The sequence below is a fragment of the Cyrtonyx montezumae genome, unplaced genomic scaffold, assembly GCF_038088225.1.
Source record: "Cyrtonyx montezumae isolate F1298 unplaced genomic scaffold, pur_monq_1.0 scaffold_3, whole genome shotgun sequence".
NCBI lineage: Eukaryota > Metazoa > Chordata > Aves > Galliformes > Odontophoridae > Cyrtonyx > Cyrtonyx montezumae.
Window position 1 is genome coordinate 133254261 of NW_027072034.1, and position 25744 is coordinate 133280004.

The 25744-nt window shown below is 42.5% G+C and overlaps 1 protein-coding gene across 1 annotated transcript in view; it reads right to left on the reverse strand.

Annotated features, from left to right (window-relative positions):
• Positions 1–18443: 18443 nt before the first annotated feature.
• PNPLA8 (patatin like phospholipase domain containing 8) overlaps positions 18444–25744 on the reverse strand; it is a 32233-nt gene continuing 24932 nt past the window's right edge. Inside the window, exons 9-10 of the mRNA XM_065743437.1 lie at positions 20368–20563; positions 18444–19308 (exon numbers count right to left, since the gene is read on the reverse strand). Coding sequence (XP_065599509.1) covers positions 19034–19308; positions 20368–20563 — 471 coding nt within the window. The 3' untranslated portion in view covers positions 18444–19033. The remainder of the gene's footprint in view (positions 19309–20367; positions 20564–25744) is intronic.

A 25744-nucleotide genomic window follows, 5' to 3' on the forward strand; every position in this document is an offset into this window, starting at 1 on the left:
AGAAATAACGAAAAGGATATTCACGAACAGAAGAACCACAGACCACGATCTGCAGATCTCACCACAGGGCAACGCATCACGTTCTCCATTATTTTACCTCCTCACTCAGCCAGCTAAGGAACAAGCTCGCTTGTCACGCTGCATTTGTCGCCGTGGAACAGCCCTATTGACAGGGCTGCAACACCGCGAGCTTAAATATTTAAACAGCTTGCCCTCGTTAATCAGACAGCGCCTAAACCCAGGCACCCGAGACCGAGCGTAAACGCATTTCAGACTTCGGAACCGACACAACCGTGCCGAAAAGTTGAGCAGAACGCTCACTTCATGACTACTCCATAACGGAGGAGCAGGTGCAGTGCCGCTCGCGCTCCCGTTGCCATTTTCTGCTCCGGTCGCCACCAGACGCGGGGCTCCTTCCCCCGCCACCCCGCGAGCAGCGGCGGGAGGAGGCGCTCCGCCCGGGGAGCGCTGCGGGGCTCACCTGGGGCCGGAGCGGAGCGGCGACCGCTGCCGGCACTTCAGCACAGACAGCTCCCGGCCGCCTCCGAGCGCGAAATGGCGACCTGCGGGCACCGGGCGGGGGCCGCGCCGGGCCGGGCCCACCGCGTCCGTGCACGCCGGCGTCGGCCGCTTCCCGCACCTGCAGCCGGAGCTGCCGCCGCCCGCCCGCCAGGTGCACGCACCGCGCATCTGCCGCGCGCCCGGGGAGAGGGGGGGGGCGGAGGGCAGGTCCCGCTCGGCTCCCCGCCGTCGAAGCTGGGTGAGGGGGACGGTCCGGTACTCACGGGAAACCGCGGCCCCTCCGCCCGAGAAACAGTCGATGGAGAGCCGCGGCCGCGCGCCTCCTACCGCCGCACGCCCGGCAGCCCGACGAGAAGAGCGGCGGCGGGCGCGCTCCCGCGCCTATCACCTCCCCGCCGCCCCCGCCCCGCCGTACCGGGGCGCGCGCTCCCGCGGGGGGGCGGGGAAGGAGCGCGCTTGCGCTAGCGCGCGCGCGGCGAGCGGAGGAGGGAGCGGGGCCGGCGCTGGCGATGTGCGGGTCCCTCGCACCTGAGGCGGAGGGGCGGCAGCCTCCATCTTGGGCAGCGCCCCGCTGCTGTTAGTACCGCGGGGGAGCGGGCCGCGAAGCCGTCCTGGCCGCGGCCCTTCGGGGGATCTGGAGGATCCTCGGCGCGGACCGCCGCGGGGCACCCCGCTCCCCGCCGTGCGATGCCGGCCTTTTAAATAGAGGCATTATTTTAGCCCGGCATTGCCTCTGTAAATAGACGTTCTCAGCAAGTTCCCAAACGGGAGACAAGGGTATTATTTTACGCTCGAGAATAGCCCCATTGAGCTCGGCAGCGCTGCTCCCCATGCGTGCAGTTCTACGCGGGTGTCTGCAGGACCGCAGCCAGGAGCTCCGGCCGCTTCTCTGCACAGAACCAATTCTGACGCTGTCAAGTTACATCTGAACAGCTGACCTATGAAAAACAGCACTCCGGATGAATAACAGATGCTATAAACGATATAGCACATGCATATAAATATCCAAGGGATGAATAATAAGTCAGACACTACTGTTTCAGACTCTGGAGATATGCAGGCTCCTATCAATCTGATGCCAGATATTGTTGAATATGTAAAGAAGATTAGAGGGATGTGAAGAAAATCCTTTTTATAAAGAGAGGGAAGTAAGTGCTTGAATTTACTCTGTAGCCCTACATGTTCTTTATTTTCATCTGTTTTTATTCTTAGCATAAAATTCCCATTACTAATTTATTTAATACAGAAACACTATGGCTTAAGTGAGCCTGATGTGAGGATATTGGCTAACTACACAAGATGCTGTTTCATAAGAATATGTAGCCAGTTCTGGCTTCAAGAAAACGTGGGCATTAAATGCTGAGAGAAGCGTGATTTCTCAGCTATCTTTTTGCATCATTGCCAGATTTCTGGAGAACACGGTAAGCCAAAGCTTCAGGACGTGGACTGAGAAACTTAGCACACTTCAAGGGGAAAGACTTGAAAGTTTTTTATTTGTTTTATTTTTAAGTGTCGAAATGGAGATCTGTTTTGTATTTGGATGGTAGAAACCACATCTGATGGATGTTGTAAACACAAATCAATTGGGCTGTGGCAAACCCCTTGGTGCGTTCAGCAAGCAAATAAATGGAGAGTTTTCAAGCATCGCATGAAGGGTGTAACAGACAGCTCTACCTTGAGGTGTGATTAAGCTGAAATGTTGCCATTGCTATGGTTACATGATAGCTCATAGAATTTAAATTCCTTTCTTTTTATTACTGATATAAACAAATATATATATTCAACAGCATCTCTTTCCAAATGGTGGCATCCATATGATTATTATTATTTAGTATTACATAAAAATGTAGTGTTTATGCAGCAGATAGCAGAGCAAGGAGCTACTTCTGCTGGTGATGGCATCTACTGCTGTGGAACAGTGCCATCAACAGTGGCAGTAGCTTGGTGGCATCAAGCAAAAATAAGTGGTTTTGTTGCAGAAGCATGTAAGCAGAAGTTGTATGGCTGAAGGATTATTACCTTTCACAGTAATTCACTGCTGCCTTGCGTCATCTCTGGAATCATAATTCCGTATTGTTTTTTAGCATTTCTCCTCACCTTGCCTGCTACAGTTATATCCGTGAATGGGCATTTCCAAAATAAGTATTTTATTCTCATGATGCTTTGTCAACAACCTCGATTCATTTAGTTTTCTGTCACCGTCTTCCACATTTGAAAAAATCTGTCGAGTATTTAGTCATCTTTGTTTAGGGAAGCAGTGATCAGGTGCATGATACAGCCAGTTAATTGATACACAAAATTGATACACGTGGTCGCAGTATTGTGACATCAAAAGCTTGTCTGTGATTGCTATCTGTAATGATCTGAGTATTTGCATACTGTTTTCAGGAAGAATTTACCACCTCAACACTCTGAAGCTTGATAAAGAAGAGACTCAGGTTAGCTTTAACATTTTGTTCCTAGGCCAGACCTTTTTAAGGGACATTGAAAGACATCTTGGTTTGTTCATCTCACCTAACTTTAGATGTCTGCTATGTCAATGTCTGCATCTGAGCTAGTCGCTCTCTCCACTGAGCATAAAGGGAACCAGAAATAGACGCTTCTACTGTGTGATTCATGTAGCCTATTTTAGATGTGTACATTAGGATGAGCTGAGTTGCATCCTAGAAATGCCTGTTTCTCTCCATTGACTGTAACAGGACCAGCGGGTGTCTCACTCAGCTGTAAATGTCTGTATTTTAATTCTCTAAATTTGCTCAGCTGAATATCATTCATGTGATTTTTATGTGAGTTATGCCACTGTTTCACTTGGTCTGAGTGGTGAATGGAGTACAGTGTACCACGATGCATTTTACACAAAGTAAACTGGTGAGAAATAGCTGACTGAATACATAAAGATTAGCACAAGTTAGGCTAATCTTACTTGGTAGATTATGAGGCCTTCCCAGTCATAAACTGAACATCTTTTGAAATTAATCTGATTTATTTATTGGTATGTCAGATATTCTTGTACCATAATAATAAACTAAGTATACTAACTGTGGACAAATACTTTTTTGAAGCTAATATTTCTTTACTATAGTAGCATAAAATGTAAGTATTTCTAAGCAGAAAGGAGACCAAAGACAATATCAAAAGCTTAAGTTATAGTGTCCAATATTAAAAGTTGCACTGCTTGGTATACAGTAACAAAATCAGCCTTCACAGAGAACCATACAAAGGATGTGTTTTGATATGAAATATGTTGAGAACTACGTCAGCAAGAGAATCATACAGAATTGTCAAGAATTAAAAAAATAATACTTAATTTTAGGCCTCAGAACTATTTTCTCAAAAGACAATAACTAAGCATTGCACATATTGTACTGCCATTCCTTCCTTCTATGATGTTGTCACTGGCTGGGTGGATGGGGGAAGGGTGGTGGATGTAGTCTACCTTGATTTCAGCAAGGCATTTGATACTGTCCCCCATTACATCCTTATAACAAAGCTAAGGAACTGTGGGATAGACAAGTGGACAGTGAAGTGGGTTGAGAACTGGCTGACTGGCAGAGCACAGAGGGTTGTCGTTGGTGGTGCAGAGGCCTGTAACCAGTGGTGTCCGCCAGGGGTCCGTGCTGGGTCCAGTCTTGTTCAACATCTTCATCAATGACCTTGATGAGGGGATAGTGGCCACCCTCAGCAAGTTTGCTGATGATATGAAGTTGGGAGGATTGGCTGACACGCCTGAAGGTTGTGCTGCCATTCAGCAAGACCTGGACAGCCTGGAGAGCTGGGCAGTCAGAAACTGGATGAAATTTAACAAAAGCAAGTGTAGAGCTTTGCACCTAGGGAGGAATAATTGCATGCACCAGTCAGGCTGGGGGATGACCTGCTGGAGAGGAGCTCTGTAGAGAGGGACCTGGGTGTCCTGGTGGATGACAGGTTGACCATGAGCCAGCAGTGTGCCCTCATGGCCAAGTGCGCCAATGGCATTCTGGGATGCATTAAAAAGAGTGTGGCCAGCAGGTCAAGGGAGGTGATCCTCCCCCTCTACTCTGCCCTGGTGAGGTCTCATCTGGGGTACTGTGTCCAGTTCTGGGTTCCCAAGTATAAAAAAAGACAGGGATCTCTTGGAAGGAGTCCAGCAGAGGGCCACAAAGATGGTGAAGGGCCTGGAGGATCTCCCCTATGAAGAAAGGCTAAGTGAACTGGGTCTGTTTAGCCTTGAGAAAAGAAGACTGAGAGGGGACCTGATCCAGGTTTGTAAATATCTGAGGTGTGGGGGACAAAGTGGCGAGGCCAAACACTTTTCAGCAGTGTGTGGAGACAGGACAAGGGGGAACGGGCAGAAACTGCAGCACAGGAGGTTCTGCATGAATGTGCGCAAGAACTTCTTTATGGTGAGGGTGACGGAGCACTGGCACAGGCTGCCCAGGGGAGTTGTGGAGTCTCCTTCTCTGGAGATATTCAAGACCCACCTGGACGCCTACCTGGGTGACCTGGTGTAGGGAACTTGCTTTGGCAGGGGGGTTGGACTCAATGATCTCTAGATATCCCTTCCAACCCCTATGTTTCTATGATTCACAGGGCTGAAACTTCCTTCAGGACTTAGATGCTCAGACTCAAGGAGTGAGTCCTGTTTTTCCAGGAGTAGATGGAGAGAAGGAGCTACAAGTGCTCTCACCTGTCTTCCATTAATTTGGCCACGAGAATGCAAAGGAATGAAGCAGAATGTCAACTTTTTTTAATGAATTTTAACTTCTCGGGGCAGAAAGCTTAGAACAGCATCTAGGAGAATCTGAGGATGAGATGTTTTCAGTCCACCCTCCTCATGCTCTTCTGCCTTGTACAGGCTAGTTAAATACTGAGAGAAAGTAAGCTTACACATGTAAAATACATCTCACAAAAGCACACAGAAACTCTGTAATTAATATATTTGCCTATTTATGAAGAAATGTGTTAATCCTATACCTACACCAGATATTTCACGGCACTTTTTTTTTTTTTCTTTTTTGGCCTCCTTTCTTCCCAGCAGCTTGACAATTTAACTAATGATCAGAGCATTCTCTCGTGTATTCTATGCAAAGTGAAATGCCTTTGGAAGGAGAGGTGACAGCAGTATTTTAATTTGAAATACTTGGTTTTTTAGCTGCTGGGTAGCAAAGGCTGAAAAAGGAGTGAAAATATTCCTCCAACACTCTGGGCAACTGTAGTTACAGGAATATGTTATCATCTTGGTTTTGTGTGAAGCTTAATCAATCAGATTGAAGTGCTCTGAAAATGCATTAGAGAGCAATTTTGAGAGGTAAAAGAGGGAGATGAACTTTTTAAACACACAAAGATGCCAAAAAATAGAGAGAGTGGTACTTTTGGCCATTCTCAGAAGGTGATCTCAAGGGACATAAAAGATCTTCGTAACTTTTCAGGAACGTGAAAGAAAAAGGATTTTATGAAATACATATTTAATGGGATCTGTAGTGTACTACGGAAACTACAGTCATTTTTGACAGATGCATTCAATATGATGAAATGACTTGACTTGATGGAGGTTGGATATTGATTTCAACAGAATCCAAGTATCTGGAATGTAAACGAAGAAGGAAGTCCTTCACACTGCAGATTAAACTTTCTGCAAACAGCAAACATGGTTTGTGTACGTGATCAGTGTTCTTATTTTTCCATTTGAAAGGATTGGCTGAGTCTCTTAAAAATCTCTTGCTGCTGGCCTAATTCATGGTTCATAATTCTTGAAAAACTGCTTCTGCGAAGATCAAAAGTCTACAGACACCAGGCATCTTATTCCAAGGGACTTCTGAAGTGCAGAAAACTAAGTAGCTCCATGTTGAAAAGCAGGAGCTTAAGGTTAAGCCCAACCTTATGATTTAACCTGTCTTTTTGCTAAGTATCATACAGGTTAAGAGAGTCTTCCACTACTGAGATGAGCTAGGAATCATTTCCAAGATTCTGGAAAATGGCTGATAACAAACATTAGAACTATTGCTATTATTGCTCTCATTGAACTCTTTATTCCAGTCCACCAAATATTCATGCACTTTGTTGTGCATATGTACAGTGTCAAGAAAGAAAACCGAGAACTTAACGATAGACACACACACACACACACACACACGTATTCATGTATTCAGGCCTTTTCAGATGACAGTAAGAAGAGTAGAGTTGGTGAAAGAGTAAGGTCTGCTCCTTTTCCCAACGCATGGGTATGAATTTTGACCACATGTAGGCTTGGAGTGAAGGAAAGTTTTTGCCTGAGTGATTAAAAAGAAAAAGACAAAAGGTTTGGTGAAAAATTACATCAGTTGAGACTTTCTGAAGTTATCCTTTAGTCTTGAACTAGAAAAAATGCCCACATGGCTTTTCTAGTCTGCTTAAGATACACCTTGTTCTCTAAGTTTTTTGGATCTTCTGAGTGTGAGATTGCTTTTAAATTGTAAGCACACTTTTGACTGAAAGGCTTATGTTTGGATTCCTTGAAGCTTTTCAAGTGAGAAAATCTGGATAAATTTGCTGGCTCTACTAGACTCTCAGAGGAGAGACATCAGTGGTTTGCTGCTCATGGTCCTTACAGCTTTCTGAAAACAGATGCCAGTGAACAATCGACATTGTGTCTGAATAACCAAACATATTTCTTAGATTCTTTTGCATTGGTCTTCATATCAGGATAACTGTAGTTTGAAAGATCTAGGAAACTATGATTACTTAATGGGAAAAATTTCTCACTTTGTTTGTGTTTGTCACTCCAAAATACGGAAAGAAAAACAGATCTGACCCTAAGAATGTTGGGCAAAGCACCAAGGGTAGGAGGAACAGCAGCAGCCCATCACCTCAGTAACAATCTAGGCCAGAATTCTTAGCTTTGACTGGGAATAAGTTAGATAACAGTTCAAAGGCTTTGTCATAGTCCCAGCACCAAATAGTGTTTATAAGATGCAGTGATCACTGGAATTTCTAATCATGAACTCTTTGGAGAGCATAGAAGATGAGATAGAATTTCTTGAAATGTTCTAGTGCAGACTTCTTTTACGGACCTCTGGGAATGGGTTGGAAGTTTAGAAGAGTTAAGGAATCTGTCTCAGACAAAATGCTTCAAAGTACTCAGAAGGAAACATACTCAAAATATTTGACCTGGAACACAGCAAATGAATTAAAAACAATGTAATCAAGCATCACAAGAGATGTAACGTATATACATTTAAGAAAAGAAAATGTTTTGAAAATGAAACGCTAGGATATTCAGAGTGCTGACAGTTGCCACCTTTTTGGAAGCGACTCTACTTTGAAGACTAAATTGAGGTTCAGCAAGGTCACAAAGTCCTGCTGTATCTGCAGGTGGGAACCTCAGCATAAATAGGAGAAATACCTTTCTTTCATCCCCTCATTCCTAATAGAAAGTTGTGCAAGTATACCTGTTTAATTACGCCATTCTGTCATGGGCAGATTAGCTTCTGGCCTGTGTTTTTGGATTTTGACTGATCGTTTTCATTTTACAGTGTACCAGCATAGCACTTCTCAGTAAAGCAAGCAAACCCACCACTACATCCTCTTCTGCTTCTTCTCCCCCAATCCCCTGCCTTCTGCAGCATGGTCATTGAGCCTCATCATTTTCCATTCTCTTCCAGGAAGAACGTGTCATTTTCCTTTCACAAACTAGAGGAATATAACACAATATATGAGAATACTGGAAATGTTTTCTCTGCCTCACTCTTGATTTACACTTTACTAGAAGAGCTAGTGTCATATACAGCACTTATTGTGAAGTTTGGGTATCTCCCAGCTATGTGCTGCAACTCCCTAAAATAAATGAAAAGGACACTCATTCACCTCCTGCTGGCTGTGATGCCAACTGCTTCAGGAGTCCAACACTTTCAGCATGGGAGTTCCCCTGAATACTTTGAAAACATGCCAAATGTATTAGCATAGTTACCGGCTAAATGCTCTTAAATCAGATGGTTGAAGTGACAGAGCACAAAGTCTCTAATACCAGCTGGATTTTTTCACTGCCTTATTAATAAAGATGTAGTGGAAGCAAACCTAAAAAGGTAAAGAATGCACTTTTGTTGTTCCTTGGTGCTGCATAGCCCATCTGGTGACAAGAGATATGGCACAGGCTTTCACCGGTCTGGAGGACAGAGCTCAGACACCCGGAACTGGAGGCCAGGTGGGTCAGCCAGCTTTAGGAGAGGCAAAGGAAATCTCTGGATCCATGGGACTGACGTCTTGATGTCTTAATCCAACACAGTGACAAAAATAGAGCCAGAAGAAGGACAGTACTCCTCATAGAAAACTGTAACTGTGTATGGAAAACAGACCATTTTTTTTGGTATGCGGACACGCACTTGTTCACTCTTTTCACTACAGTGCATGAAAGAAACATTTGAGTTTCCTCACATGTTTAGGTATGTTAAATAACCATTTTATGTAGGACTTCAATAATGATTTCCATATTATATATGAATATCTGCAATCTATAGACAAGTTGTGGTTCACTATTTCAGTGTATGCCTTCAAGGCAAGTAGATTTTTCTGTCATCACGAATGTTCTCTGTAAACATCCTAGGTTTTCTCATTTCTCCTCTCACCTGTTGTTCTGAGAAACATCTGAGCTCAGCTCAGAGATTCAGAAATGCTGTGACACTGACATTTTTGAGCACTAGGGACGAGGCCAGTGCTTTTTGTGTTTGCTGTTGCTGTAACACTTTTATCGTGTTTTGTTCTATGGCACAAAGTCAAGAAGTAACATGAAGAGAGCTATCTTAGGAAAGTACGCTGTTGTCCAGAAAGAAATGGAGAAGTGGATGAGCACAAAGGCTGTTCTATAAGCCATTTAACTACTGTCTGTAGCAGCAACATTAGCCAAGTGCTCATTAATGAAAGCACTTTAAAATACACAACAGTAGATGTACAGGGGAGTCAGAGGTTCAATATAGAGTCCTACAGGACAAAGCTAAAAAAAAAAAAAAGCAGAATTCCTCATAATGTGAAACAATGGCACAGAAAAAATAAATAAATAAAGATATTTTATGGGAAAGCAAAATGGAAGATCTGGAGGCATCACCCATTGGAACTTGTACGGAAATGCTATTCTATGTCACGTCTCTAGGGGAGTAAACCTACACCTCGATTCACAACAAATACTGTTGGAGATCTTCAGCAAGGCAGGATGACTTTTCTGAGCAGTTCTGTGGTGTCCTAGACATCTCCAGAGCTGAGGAACAGATGTGACTGAGTGCACAGCTGGGTGCTTGCCACCGTCTGTCATAACGTCATGTTTTAGTAATGATAGAGACATGCACATCTCTGAGATCAGATGCACTTCTCTGACATGCATACCTGAATGAAATCCCAGAGATTCCAGATACCCACAGGGAACCCACGATGTGATTTCGTGGCCTTCACAGTATGTGACTGCAGACAATGGGGTAACACTAAGGCATGGAGTAGCAGGTATTTAATTGAAGCCAGATGAAAGCTGCCGTGCTTTATCTATACAAAGTTACTTGAGCATATCTGCATCAGGTTACAAAATAAACAGTATTCATTTATTTTCTAATGATGTTTACTGTTCTGGAGAGAGGATTTATGAGATGCGATATGCTTGTTTTTACAAAAACAGTGTGACAGGGTGACCTACCTTCTGAAGAAAGTCTTTATTTTTGTTTCTTTTTAGGTGACTGGGAAAGAAAAGCTGTCCAGGAACTGTCATGATAAAGAAAGTACATTCTTTGGAGCTGTTTTTTCAATAAAGCTCTAAGAGCACCTAATTAGAAGTTCTGTTTCTTGCTATGTGCGGGATCTCTGCGCTGCAGTTTCAGATTCCTTCACTGCAAAGAGGAACACAAATTGTTTTCCCTTAGGATACCCCTGAGCACCCATGAAGAGCCATGTGTGTATCTAAAGAATGTTTGAGGGTTTTGGAGAGTGACCCAGTTGATGTTCTGGGAGCCATATTCCTCAAGAAACAAGACTTTTATGCTCCCATTTTACCACTGGTTTGGGACCAATTATGGTTTTCCACCTCCATGAAGAGAGTGCTCCCATGCAATGGATCACAATTGGAATAGCAGCCCACCTATCCCCATGTCACCCTGTGATGACAACGAGAAATCATACAAGGGGCTTGTAGGGTTAGCAGAGCAGCACCCATGCTTCTCTTTTTGCTTGCTCAGGAAACAGTCTTCTCTCCTTAGTACCCCTGAAAACCTGCTTTAACAGCCCTCATCCCAACAATGAATCTGACTTGTCTCACTGTAGAGCAGATTTCTCCAGAGGGCTGCCGTGGGAGCCTTCTGCTCTTGAAATACCCAGGGCAGAAAGCAGAAGGCTTATTATCAGCTCCATGCCTGTTTGATGAATAGCTCTATGTGCATGCTGGGCATTTGATGCCAAGAGATGAGCATTCATCAGGAGGACTCCTGCTAGAATAAGGTTACCAGAACAAGGTATGAACTGTCAGCTGGAGGTTTATTTGTTCTGGGGTCTTGACACTTTTGAAGCATTTTTGCAATGGAGGACATTCTGCAGATAGTCAATACTTCCAGTCTTTCCTATTGCCTTTAGTGTTTAGACAATCTAAGCTCTGTTGAAAATCAGACATTTCAAAGTAGTTTGAGAATCTGAGCAAGTGTCCTTTCTGGTACTTGTAGTGAGTTTTAGCTGGCTGCAGGCTATTGTGACCATAGGGTATTTTGACTATGGGGTATTGTTTTGTGAGGCCTGGATGCACAAGCTGCTTCTTTCTAAGTAGCTATTGTGAGTGAGGAAAACAGAGGCATTGTGTCCTGGATTGTAATGATCTCTGTCTTCTTCCCCATTATCTCCAGGAGGAAAGAGAGGCGTCTTTTTTCTGTACAGCTTCCTTTTTGAAAGCACTGACTACTAATATGAAGTACACTCTATGTGAAGGAACAGAGTGGCTGCCTAATAACTGACTGCTGCCTGAGTACGGAGCGACTGCACGAAGCGATGCTGCTCCTGGGTCTACCACTCACACTGGTTGCTGACAAAAGATGGTAGCAGTCCCTCGATTTTCATCCAGCATGCTGAGTATATACAGTTCTGGAAACTATTCTGTTTTTTAATAATACTCGTTTGAAGTTGCATTATGATGAAGCTGCTGCATCAGTTTGAAAAGAGCTGACATTTACCTGGGAGGCTGCAGCAAGCTGAGTACTGCATAATAGATGAGGAAAAGCTTCCCTTCCCTCAAAGGCAGTCTGAGGCATACAGGCTAGACATGAAGTGCATGGGAACAGCATCGCACTGGCAGTATTTCATCTTGCTTGTTTTCTTTACTTTCTCTAAAATACATTTATATGTGTGTGTGTGTGTGTGTGTGTGTGTGTGTGTGTGTGTGTGTATGAACCCACACAACAAACAGCTGTTCAGAGCATGTTTTGTCCTGCTAATCTCATCTAAGCTTTCCTTGCTGATCTGCAGTTCTTCCCAAGGATTTGTGACATATCTAGTGCAAATTCATGAACAGCCAGTCTGCTAAAGAAGTGTTATTTATTGTCTTCCTTTCTGTATTTATAACCAGAACTTTTCAAAGCTTTGTTCACTTTTTTTTTGGTGAGGGCTTTAAATCTAATACACAGTAAGAAGTGAAACAGCTAGAATGGACACAGTGCACAAGCTGTGAAGTCATGACATGCTCACACCTTCCAAAACTTTGCAAAGCAATCCTTGAAGATCAGATTTTGTAGTGCCCGTGGTTTCATCCTGTGACTCTACGTTTAAGCAGTGCGTGGTATATTTGCCATACCTTGTAAGAAGACAGCAGTACTCTGTCCCTGGCTTTTAAGCTCTCTGCATTTCTGATTTTTTTTCTCTGCAATACCTGTTTTCTTGTTTTGCTATTAAGAGCATTCCCTGAGTGCCTGACCCACCTGCCTAAAAATGCATTCAGTTGAGACCTATGTACAGAAGGACACCATGGGTTTCTGATTTCTACAGAGCAGCCAGTGAGGAGGCAAGGAGCAACAGCAGTTATTCTGAGATTATTCCTGGGAGTGGACACAGGTTGTTTTTAAGAAATTACTTTTGGGAACTTGCTGTCTACATTTTTGGACACTCTGAAAGTATGTTTCTTTACAATACTTATTGTGAGGTCTGTTGTCTCAATTAATAATGAAATAATGGTGTGAGCACAAAGAAGCTGCTCCTTTTCCAGCGTACAAAACCAAGAGAGCTTTCATTCTTAAAATCATGAGTTTGCTGAGCTCAAGCATTGCATTTTAATGATCTCAGTAATATGTTCTGTTTGTCTCTGTGCCCTTAAATGAAGATACTGTGCTACAGCCTCTTCCTGAAAAGTGAAAAATTCAGAGCACTGGCATGTATTTTTTTATGCTACTGCATGGTGAGATAGCCATAGATTACAGTCTTACAAGAATGCTATAAATTAAATGAAATCATAAAGAAAAAGCAAAATTGCATTGCTATTGAAGATTAAACACACATTACCAGTACTGGATAGTGTCAGTACTAGCTTCATTTTTAAATTGTCACACTGAAAATCGCTGATGGTTTCCTTTATGTGATGCCTGCCAGCTTTATTAAAAACAATCATAAAACTGTCTTCATAAAAGGCAGGCCAGGTGGCACACAGATACTGAGTAGTACCAGGAGATACCCAACTGCAAGCATGGGGATGAGGAGCTGAGCCATGAGCGAGGGCAGCAGTGGGACAGCAGCCCCTGAGATGGCATCGCAGGGAAAATCAGAACTATCTGCTGACCCAGCACATTAGAGATTTTAATCTCTGATGAAAAATGAACACATGCCAGATCTTTCCTTTACTGTCAAGTGTCTTGTATTAAAAGATGAATAAATGAAATGCTCTGCACACGGTGGATCTTCACCTCCGTGGCCTAATGAGAAGGAATTGTTAAAAGGCCCTTTCTGTGAGTCTGGTATAGAGGCAGATAGGGTGCAGAGCTTCTAGGTTTACCTCTTTTAGACTGCATTGCTTATTCTTCAATATCTAGCCATTAAACTGCTGTGCCAGGGAAGATCATAGAGCAGATTCTGCCGGAAGGAGCAGATCCCACTGGAAGCTATGCCAAGGCATATGGGAGACAGGGAGGTAAATATGGGAGGGCAAATCCTGCTTGGTCAACCTAGTGGCCTTTTATGATGGCATAACTGCATCAATGGACAAGGGAGAATCCACTGATGTAATATCTGGACTTTAGTAAGGCCTTTGACATGGGTCCCCACAACATCCTTCTCTCCAAATTGGAAAGACATGGACAATACTTCTAAGATTTTCATCAGTGACATTGACAGTGGGCTTGAGTGCACCCTCAGCAAACTTGCTGATGACACTGAGCTGTGGGGTGCGATCTGTACACCAGAGAGATGGGATGCCATCCAGAGGGAACTAGACAGGCTTGAGCAGTGGGGACCTAGCTGTGGTGTCCCTGTTCATTGCAGGGGAGTGGGACTAGATGGCCTTTAAAGGTCCCTTCCAACTCTAAGGATTCTTTGATTCTATGATTGTAGCACAGAACAATTGCTGGAAGGCACTAAAGGAAGCGCTGGCGTCTCCCATCATCTTTGTTGCCTCCACACTTTAAGCGTGTCTATAGGATCCAGAGGATGGGTGCTCAATGGAGCCAAAGGAAGGTGATTCCTCTTCTCCTGAAGATTATAGGATAGCTGTACAGAATACCTTTCAATCGGTATCTTCATATTAGTTCTGAATTGCCACTCACAGGAAATAACCTAAAATCAATGCCTCACATTACACCCTGTAAAAGTTTGACTTTCTGCTGCATAGATCATTAGGAACTAAGATGTGTCCAAGGGGCATTTTCTCTATTTGACACTGCATTAAGGGAGATTATTCTACCTCTTCACCTTTTCATTTCCTTGGCTGGACTCCTTCTTCCTGCTCCTCAAAATCAGAGTGATGATACTATGTCAGTTTTACAAAGATTTGGCATTATCACCATCTAAAGCACGAGCCTTCTGATTATTATTTTTTTTCAGGATGCAAACTTGGCATATTCAGATGTGATCGGACATCTGGGCAGAACTTTTCTGGTTTAGTTTTAGTTCTCATATCCCCCTTTGACTCTCTGTCAGTCCGTGGCATTCCCTGAGGTGCACTCATACACACCCCTGGTTTTGGAGCCGTGAATTTGCTGACTCAGCGTCTGGTAGTGGAAAATGCACCTCACTCCTGAGGGTACTTCTCCACAGTGGGATTCCTTTAACTCGATTTTCTGCATCACAGTGATCTTCCTTCCATTGCTGATCTTACACCGGTGTTCTTCAAAGGTGCTGCTTTCGTTCTAACCTATTTTCTCCTTAGACTCGAGCTGCACTGAATTCCTCCCTGTTTAAAACATGAAGGATTCAGCGGTTGTGTTCTTCAGCTTAGTTAAAACATGCTGGTCCGTGATCCACAGCTGCACCACCTGCTGCCTACCTATTCACCCCCTTTGTTTTAAATTCTTTCTCCATGTCAGGGCGGTTCTGATTCCTCTACAACTTTCCCTATTCCACTTTCTTCTATTAGGGATTCCACATCTAATGCCTCTATAAACTTGCTGTGAATAGTTGTACTCTGCGATGCAGGAATGGGATAAGTGGGAATCCTTGGAAACTGCTCGTATTTTTAAGTAACTAAAAACTAATCACAGCCAGAGTGATACATCTCTCATACCTGCACATTTTGAAATGGTTCAGGAGGGAGTGCAAACTTCTCATTAGTGCCTGACAGACAGCGCAGCGCTGGCAGTACCGAGGATCAAAGAATTCAGTTTGAAAGGGTTGGATACCCACATCTTGTGAATTTATACACAGTGGCCTAGAACAGCCTGAATTAATTACTCTGTAGCTCAACTCTATTTTATGTGTACTTAAAACAAACAAATGAACAAAAAAATAACACCAAAAAAAATGTAGTTGCATCAAGAATGGATGGGGGAAAAGGAACAGTAGCAGCCAAGAAAACCCCGGTGTCACCACAAATCCAGACCTGCAATGAATTCCTTCTGCCCCCTCCAGACAGCGGCGTACGAAAAAAGTACCAGAGGATTTAAACTGTACTAGAAGCTTTTCACAGAAGGAAGCTGCTTTAAACAGACACTTCTTGCTCTTTCTATATAGCATCGGCCTCATCAATTTAAGAACTATGATTGTTTCAGTCTGGTCCCAAGAGAGAACCGTTCCTTCCTATGAGATTTATGTTCTATTGCTGCTATTACACACCTTCATGCTCATGTACTTCATCTCAAATATTTAACTCATAATCCAGCTTCCCTTACTGCACACCAGAGGTGAACATCAAGCTTTGCTGAGGTCTGAGATGAGGCCACGTGCTTCATAGGTCCCCACTTGTGGGCTGACACTGGGATTTTGCAAGGAGAATGCAAACAGTTGTAGGTACCACTTTGCCTCCACTCCTGAACACCGATTAAATGCATTTATGCATATCCCCTTGGAAGGGACACTTCTAACATCAGGCAAGGTAGATGCCGCAGCAAATACATTGTGATTTCTTAAAAATGGGATCTCAGAAGTCATATAACCGCTCTCATCAGCCAAGAATATGCTTAATGCATTCTCTGAAAGGCTTAAAGGCTAAGGCCCTACATAATATATATATATACATATTTAACAGATCTGTAGGGAAAGCTTAAAGAAGAAATAACTCGATGTGTAAGTGAAGCTAATTTGAGATATGCTGTTCCCATTCAAAAGGCTAGTAGTTTTACAGCTTTACACTCTTCAATCAACTTCTAGTATGTTAAAGTTATCAATGCAAAGAACAGAGTACTCTGAGGACTTCCAAATGAAGAACGGTTCCTGCATTACAGAAAACAGAAACTCTATTGCACCTGCATAGTTATTTCCTATTAATAAAGGCAATCAGCATCTACACCAACCTGAGTGTCTAACACCAGCAGCTCATGGGTCTCATCAAATGGAGATTTTATTACTTTGTTCACTGTTGGTGCTTTCTTAAATAGACGGTAATGCCAAAAAGCTATGAGAGGAAACTTAGGAATTCATAATATTGTCTTTAGAATCCTCATGGATAAGGCCTTGACTCTGCCCTTTTCCCAGAGGAGGAAGTGTATTGCATCCATTGTGACAAGAGAATATCCCACATTGTCTGATTCTGGATACAGGTAATGCAGCATGCTGCTATGCATCTTGATCAAAAGAACATTAACATTTCTTTCGATACGCTTAAACTCACACCAATTGGAAAGACTTGAACTCATTTTCTATGAATCAGTTCTTAGTAACTGGAATATAGAAGGGAAGTTCACAGAATCACAGAGCTGTAGGGGTTGGAAGGGACCTCCAGAGATCATGGAGCCCAACCCCCTGCCAGAGCAGCTCCCTAGCCCAGGTTGCACAGGTAGGCGTCCAGGCGGGTCCTGAACGTCTCCAGAGAAGGAGACTCCACCACCTCTCTGTGCAGCTGTGCCACTGCTCCAGCACTGCACTGGGAAGGAGTTCCCATGCATGTTTATGCAGAACTTCCTATGCTTCAGTTTGTGGCCATTTCCCCTTGTCCTATCACCACACACTGCTCAGAAGAGTCTGGCCTCGTCCCTTTGCCTCCTGCTCCTTAGATATTTATAGAGGTGGATCAGATCCCCTCTGAGTCTTCTTTTCTCCAGGCTGAACAGTCCCAGCTCTCTCAGCCTCTCCTCATAAGGGAGGTGCTGCACACCCTTTTTCATCTTTGTAGCCCTTGGCTGGACTCTTCCCAGGAGATCCCGGTCCTTTTTGTACCGGTATGAAGTACAGTTGTATCAAGATCATCAAACTTTTTATTGCCCATTTCAAGGAACTATTTTGGTTCACAGTAGAAAAGAAACAAACAACAAACAAAATCAAAACCACCACCACAAAAACGACACAGGAAAGAAAAAAGAAAAAAAAAAACAGAAAACCCTGGTGAATTAAAACCATACATTCTTCCACTTCTCTTTAAATAGCTGTAGCTTTAGAACTTGTCTTTCTTTCAGTTTCTCCTCTTTTCTCTTCCTCACATGGTGGACAATAAAGGTTTCTTTAATCCTCACGCACCTAGAATTTGTTTGCATTGGGAAGTTAGATAAAAAAATTGAAGGCTTTTCAGCTTTTTACGTGCTAATGACAACTACTGGCTTCACTGACCAAGCAAGTGCCAGAACTGAGGGAACATCACAGAAAACAATGGGCACTTAAGTAAAGAACCAAACCAAACACTCAGACAGGTCAAACTTCATCTCACGTTGAATGAAAACCAGCCCAAATCAAATATTTTCCCACACAGTCACAAAATGCTACGTGGCAGCAAGCCACATGGACAACACTGCTTTTTGGTGAGCCTGGACGCGTTACGCTGCAAATAGTTCCATGCAGCTCTCTGCTAAGATGCAAAAGCTCACCATGAGAAGAGCTGTGCTTGACTTGTATCCATGCCCAACCTGTGACAGCAGCTAACTCAAATTTCATGGCAGTTACAGTGTTTCTAAGAGTGTTGTTGAAAACGTTTCATTCATGTACAGCGTCGGCATTGCTCACCGCACCACCTTGCTCAGCTTAAGCAAGAAGTGGCAAAGGAATGAGTAGGAAGATTGTAGTAAGTTGGAAATAAAACTTCACAGCTCTAACATAATTTCAAGAGAGTGCATGTATGAGAGTTGAATGAGAAAAGGCAATGCATAATTCATTATTTCAGGTACCAACTGCTCAATTTTTCTTGACACCTGAAGTTTGGCAGCAAAAACTGAAGCTTCTGTAGTAAGCTTCTCACTTGTGTAACTAGTGAACCGTCCTAACATTTTATCTCCTTTACCTTCTGATAAGAAGAGCTGCTCAAGTGAAGCTGGGGGGCTTGGGATTACTTTCAAATAACAAACAAACCAATCTGAAGTCATCAGGAAAAAAAAGGCAGCAAGTCCTAAAAATATCAGTGAATCTTCATAATTTAATATGCCACTTAGAGTCATCCAAACACTTTCCTGAATAGTTATGTACAAAAACCATTGAAAACAAGAACTGAGATGTTATCTTTCAAATGCAAAAGTACAACTAACACAGGCAAAGTTTGTTGTTTCTTTCCCAAGATGTTAATTTCTGTTAAATTCACCGGCTACGCAGGAGCCTAGCAGCTATGCTGCCCACTGAAAGGTGAATGAGGACTTTATTTTTTCATTAATTCACTTATTCTGCATGAACTGCTGGCTGACAAAGTCTTGCTCCAACCATAATTATGGTACATCCATTGAAAAATGCACTGTTTTCATAATTTTCAGCCGTACCGACTTTAGCAGAGTTACTAAGGACAACAGTAAGAGCCCTAAGGCTCCAAAATAATTAACACCGTAACACTTGATATCAAGTAAGTGTGCACAGAACAGCCATCCCAAATTGCACCAGGGTTGCATGCACAGCTTCCAAAGATGTTGCTCACCCACAATAAACACCGTTCCTCTACAGTACTGAATGGGTTCTCTGAAACAAGATTTACACTGACAGACTTTCATGCATGACATATTCACAATTTGGAAAGAAATGGAAACCCCTCATACATATCAGCCTTTAATTTTATCCAGTCATGAAATTTCTGTAAAGCTGACTTTTCTTGTGTTAATATTCTTGCAGCTTTTCTCAGTTTCTCTTCATTTCGTTCCAAATAGCGGATTCCATCCGTCTGCAGCTGGCTGAGTTTCTCTTTCCGACTTTCATCCAGAGGTATGTCCTCATTCATGAGAGGGTTAAACCTGAAATAAGTGTCTGGTGGTAACAGTGCATCCAGCATGGTGTGGACTTCTGCATTGAAAACAGATGTAGGAAACGGTTACATTTACACGAGGGAGGCAAGCAGCCCTACAACCCGAACGAGTGCTCTGGAGGGACGTGGCACAGGAAGTAAATATGTGCTGCTTTGCTAAGTACATTTTCTTCCACTGTTGTCTGAAACAAAAAGATGAAACTCGTTTTGCAAACAAGCCTATAGCTCTGCCCATGCTGAATAGCTTCATCTTTTATTCGAAGACAACTGCACTCGTGACAATCAAGAATAGTTTGTGAGCTCTCCGGATACACATACGCTCATTCCTTGATGAACGAACACATTCTGATCAGCAGTAACGTAACCTACATATCCCCATTCAGGATACCCACTGTCTGTTACACTCATTAATGGCAGAAGGTATTACAAAACAGAGCTACATATTCAACTCCGATCTCAAAGTCCGAGGTAAAAAACCGTACAGCTTTGAAGCTTTCTTTAGGCTACAACTATTAAATATGAATACAGGTTTTGGTTTTGAAATCTTCATTTAATTAAAAATGCTTGAATTCTGAAAGTTAACTAAATTCTACAAGTTAACCAGTACAGAAATAAACTGGCCATATAACAGATGATTTTTTTCCTCAATTTGCTTCCTTTTTTCTTCTCCTTCCATAACCTCATTTTTCTCCTTTAAGATCTCTCTTATCTCCTTTAAACTGCCATTTCCATGACCACTTCCAGCTTTCACTCTATTTCTTTCTTTGCATTCTGACCACTCGCCCTCTCAATATCCCTTTGTCCACATCGTGTTGGATTACCGGTGTAATTCTCATTTTTCAGGTACCTGTAGTATGAAAACTGCTTCCTGAAAGAACCACTTCAAGTTCTCCTTTTGTCTGCATTTGATTTTGATGCCAACGAAGTCAAGCAAATACAATCTCACTATGGGTTACATGACTTAGGCAGAAGTTTCAGTAGGTCAGACAGAGAGAAGGGGAAAACAAAACACTACAGTCTGCTCTCTGAACTGAAATAGTAAGAATCATCAAAAAGCTGAAAAGAGCCGCAGTACAAAGACAACGTAAGACACTAACCTTCTGTATCAGTTGCACTGCTGATAACATTTGTGAGTTTGGCTTTCAAACTGGTGTATGTGACGTTTGTCTTCCCCATGCTTTCGTATCGGCCAGTACCCAGCGACACCAGACACTGCAGGGGGACGTTTGGCCAAAGACATTTGCACTCATGAACTGCGAGTGCAGAAGGGTTATTTAGAAGCAAGCCTCCATCCTGTAAATTAAGAATAAATGTAAAGGTTAATAATATATGATGTGAATAAAACAAATTTGCAATTGCAAACTGAACTGGAGTAGCATTTTTATAAAAAACATCTCAATGAAACAGGCACTAATTTCCAGCTTTTGTGCAACTGCTCTGTTGCTATGCAGCAGCTGCATAACTAAGTTTGTTTCCTGGGCCTATGGACACCTTGAATCTCTGGTCAGTTCCATGGGTGTGAGAGAACAGTTTAGATTAGGAGGGACCTATTGAAATCCTCTCGTCCAAACCCCCTCCTCGCGGAGGATCAGCTGCAGCATTCTGCCAAGGGCTATACCCAGTTGGATTCTGAGTATCTTCACACCTAAAGACTTCAAAACCTCTCTGGGCAATCTCTTTCAATGTTTGACCACCCTCCCGATTTTCTTCTGTGCAGGTAGAACTGAATGTGTTTTAATTTGTGCTGTTACCTCTTGTCTTTTCTGAGCGTACTCCCCTTTCTACATTTCCTTTATTTATTCACATTGGAAAGATCCCCCTCCCCCATGAGCCATCTCTTCTCTATGCTGAGCAGTCCCTGCTCTCTGTCTCCCCTCATATGAGATGTTCCAGTCCCTTCATTGTCTTTGTGGCCCTGCACTGAACTCGCTCACTTAATTAGTACATCTCTGCTACTTCAGTATGTACTTCTGTCTTCCAAGCTTCTAAGACAGCCAACTTCAGAGGAGCGTACTAAGAGATAACTCTGACATGTAAGCAGTAGCATCTATGAACATGAGAGAGACTTTTGTTTTCAAGATTTCTGTAATTAACAACTTTAGTTAATCATAGCAGAGACCAAGGTTTTTACAGCCATTCAGAAAACCATATAAATGTAGAAGAAACCGAATATGGATGAATATTGACATAAGCATTACACAAAAAGCTCCTGAAGAAAGAGGATTACTGAGACAGAGATGGTTTTTTTTGTTTCTCAAGCTTCCATTTCAACTTACAAAAAGAGCTTTGAACTGCTCTGGACTACTGTCTGCTTTGCTCAAAACATTGCTAAAATGAATAGTCTTTTCAGAGCCTATTATCCTTGCTTACGTATAAATTTAATTCTACACAGAACACAAAATACAAGGATGTCTTTGTCCTTGACACAATTCTCCATGAATCTTAATCTTGAATCTTAATTCTTATCTTTACGGTGCATATTTATTTCTTTATAACCTAGATTAAAAAATGCTTACCAAATCATATCCACTCAACACGCCAATATAACTGAACTGAACATGTTTTTTTTTTCCACCACAGGAAAGCTTAGTGTTACCACAATATAGGGTGCAGATAATAACAGAACACCACAGTGTTTTCATCAAATCTACAAATAAAATGCCAAAGAAAGATAACGTAGAATCACAGAATCCTTAGAGATGGGAGGAACCTTTGAAGCCCATCTAGTCCAACTGCCCTGCAATAAACAGGGACAGCACAGCTAGATCAGGTTGCCCAGGGCCTGGTCTAACCACGCCTTGAAAGTCTCCAGGGATGGGGCATCAACCACATCTCTGGGCACCTGTTCCAGTGCCTCACCACCCTCACTGAAAAATATTTTTTTCCTTATATCCAATCTCAATATCCCCTATTTTAGGGTGAAACCATTTCCCTTGCCCTGTCACCACAGACACTGGCTAAATAGTCTGTCCCTTCCTTTCTTATAACCCTCCTTTAGATATTAAAACCTCCAGCAGGTCTCCCAGAGCCTTCTCTTCTCCAGGATGAAGAGCCCCAGGTCTTTCAGCTTGCTCTCACAGAAACTGGACTTCAGAAGACTCAGTGAAGAAATCACTGCACTAATTTAACTAATGATTTGCAGCTCCAGAAACATTAGAACACATTAAGTCAAAGATTAAAAATAATCAGAGATTGACTTTTCTGATTCCAAATAATTGTTTTTTTTTCTCTGTCTTCATATAAATGCACAAAAAGTCCTTCCTGAAATGTATGAGGTCTGTTCCCTAAGCAACACCTCGTATTTTATGAGGGCTGCTCTGAAAGCAGTGCCTCCTATTTTATTACGTTGGCCCACAAAGTTGGAGGCAGACGGTGGTGGTATGGCAGTAGATGCTGAACCTTCCCACCAATGTTCCATTACATGTTGTTGCCATGTGACAGATGGCAGCAGAGGGGCAGTCTTTCACAATGGCATCTCACATCTGGAAGTGCAGATGAAGCAAAGGTGTGTCTCTGAATTCCTCCATGTAGAAAAGATGGTACCCATTGTCACTGATCAACACTCGCTGAATGTTTATGAAAACCAACCAGTGGAGGCACAGTGAGGCAAAAGGTGCTGCATTTCAGCAGTGAAGACTGTGACAGTGGGTCAACTGCCCTGGTGGTAGTTTTAATTACACTTCAAGCTTCAGAAGCCGGGCCCCAAACCTTTTAAGTTCCTAGTAGAATATGTTTCCCCTTCTATCTATACTACTATGGTATAGCACTGTCTGTAAGAGAGACAACATGAATAGTATATTAGATATGTTATCAACATACATTTGCATGAATGAATACTAATGGCATATTGGGCTAAAAGCACAAGCAGTAAGTGAAGTGAAGCGATTATTCCCTTTAATTCACTACTCAGGAGGTCACACTGAGAATACTGCATCCAGTTTTGGAAATTCAGTTACAAGACACTGAATAAATGGGATGTGGACAGTAAAGAACCACAAAGATGGTTTGGGAGCAAAACATAGGAGAAAATGCACAGAACTGGATTTATTTAGCTTGAAAAAGAGGAGCCTAATCCCAGCCTTCAGTCTAAGGGGGAGTGTTCACATAGCTAGACTCTTGAAAAAGTGCAGAACAAAGTGCAGACAGAGAAAGCTGTAGAATCTCTGATCTTGGATATTTTCAAAATTCAGCTTGGTGAGGCCCTAGGAACCTGACCCAGCTTTGAAGACGATCCTGCTTTGAGCAGGAGGCTGGAGCACACAACCTCCTGAGGCCTCACTCGCTTTCATTTTCCTAAGGTTCTACCCTCTTTAAAAGAAATAGCATTTAAGACCTTGTAGATGCTTGTTGTTTTAGCTGTAGAACACTTATAAAAACCTTTCTTATGTAAAATGGAAGTACACCAGTACAGACTGGAGTCTTAAAAAAGAACAACAACAAAAAAAAAGCAAATATGAATTTTTCACACACAATGCATACCTCGGAAATGGGCTGAAAGTTCAACTTACAGCAACTCTTTAAATGACAAAATTGCTGATCAAAATCCACAAAAAAATGTAATTGTCTGAGCTCTGACTATGTGCCAGGCAACCAGTCAGAGCAGACCAGAGACTCATTTGCTTAATTCTTCCATTCTTAGATTGCCCTTGACTATGTTTCACCATTCCCTCCCCTTCAGTTAGTTCTCAGTGAAACTGCAAACTTTTTCACTTCCCAAAGTGAAAGAAGATACATACAGAGTTACCCCTTTCCTGTGCTGCTACAGTCAATGCACTGGAAAATCTTATCACACTCTGAACTTTGCAAAACCACTTCACACTGAAGCCATCTCAATCTGCAGACAGTACACTGACCACAAAGTGCCAGAGTAGGACAAGCAAGTGCTCCAAGCAAGTGCTGGAGAGGGGCATGTAACGTTCCTAGTGACATCGTGCAGGTTAACAGTAGGGAAGAAGGCTTTTATTTAAATCTGATAAAAATAATGGAGGTAATCAAATAAATGAATCTTAAAACAGAACTTAATACATGTATAAACAAGCTTGGCTACTGCAGCAGAGCACTGAAGTCAGGCACTCGGACTTTGCTTTCAGCCTTTTGCCAAAGGCTTTCCAAGTGGCAAACTTTCAATCGTTATGCTTTGCTTAACATTTTATCAAGTAATTCACAAGTGAACTTTATGAAACATTCCTCCTCCCAATACAGATTTTTCTAGAACTTCTCAATACAAGTGTAACCATACTTCAGGGCCCGGTGTTAGTTAGCTACGCTGAAGTTGTAGTTAATATTTTCTCCAAGTATTTTGTCAGTTGCAGAACAGAGGAGGTCCCTTGTGGTTTCACTACAGGATCAATTCATTTAAAGCAGCAGAAGTGCACTTTTCATAGGCATATGCTCCAGGGAAATCTCTCTGGTCAAGATTCCACACTCATGCAGTTCTAGTCATTAAGGTAGGCATGGTTAAATATTGCCAAATTTTCCCTATTTATTTCATAATCTGACTGAAAATACACAGGGATCTCAAATAAAACAAGCACTGCAGACCACTCAGGAGCCTGGAAACACAGAACCTTCTGAAAATTCCTGTCTCGTGTAAATAATTATGCTGAACACTCAGCTATTCAAGTCACTAATTTAAAAAGTTTTTGAACTGAAGATGTTAAGAAATCAGTTCAAGTCACACTTCACTATGGAGAGGTTATTGTGTATTTCTTAATTGTCAGCTTCAAGTTGTGCCTTCTAATTGCTCCAAGTAGCATCCTTAAGTTTCACTTAAGTGATGTTTAGCCTCATAAAGAAAATAATCTAGCACTGGGTGGAGGATATGACTTAAGAAAGCCAAGTCTGATTTTTGGAAGCAGGGTTTGCAGGCTCCATAGTAACCATTTCACCTCGCTGCCTGTGCAGACATGCTTTGCATTTCAGCTCACTTTTACAGACTTGCTCTGTTGTTTACTTTCATTGTATTTATGGAAGGACTGGAAAAAGAACTAGCACAAAGCTATCACAGGCTAAGACAACACAAACATTCTGAAGGGACTTTTGAACAGTATTTTTCAAATTCTGTGTTTAAAATCCACATAAAAATAATTAACAGATGCAGATTAAGAGCAAGGCTTACTGTTTCAAATGAGGATTTAAAGACTCTCCGCACTACTGTAAGAGATTAGTGCTTGTAAAAAATGAAAACACCTATTCCAAAAACATTTAGTCCGGCTTCCTTAAATACACAAGTAAGCTTTGCCAAATCATTCTGCAAAATCAGCTCAGTGTTATATGTGCTCATGTGCTTATATGAGCAGCAGCAAATGTCCTCAGACAGGAGTGAGAATACTAATGCATTCCTCCTGTACAGCAGATTTCACAGAATCACAGAACTTTATGGGCTGGAAGGGACCTCCAGAGATCACGGAGTCCAACCCCCTGCCAGAGCAGCTCCCTAGCCCAGGTTGCACAGGTAGGCGTCCAGGCGGGTCT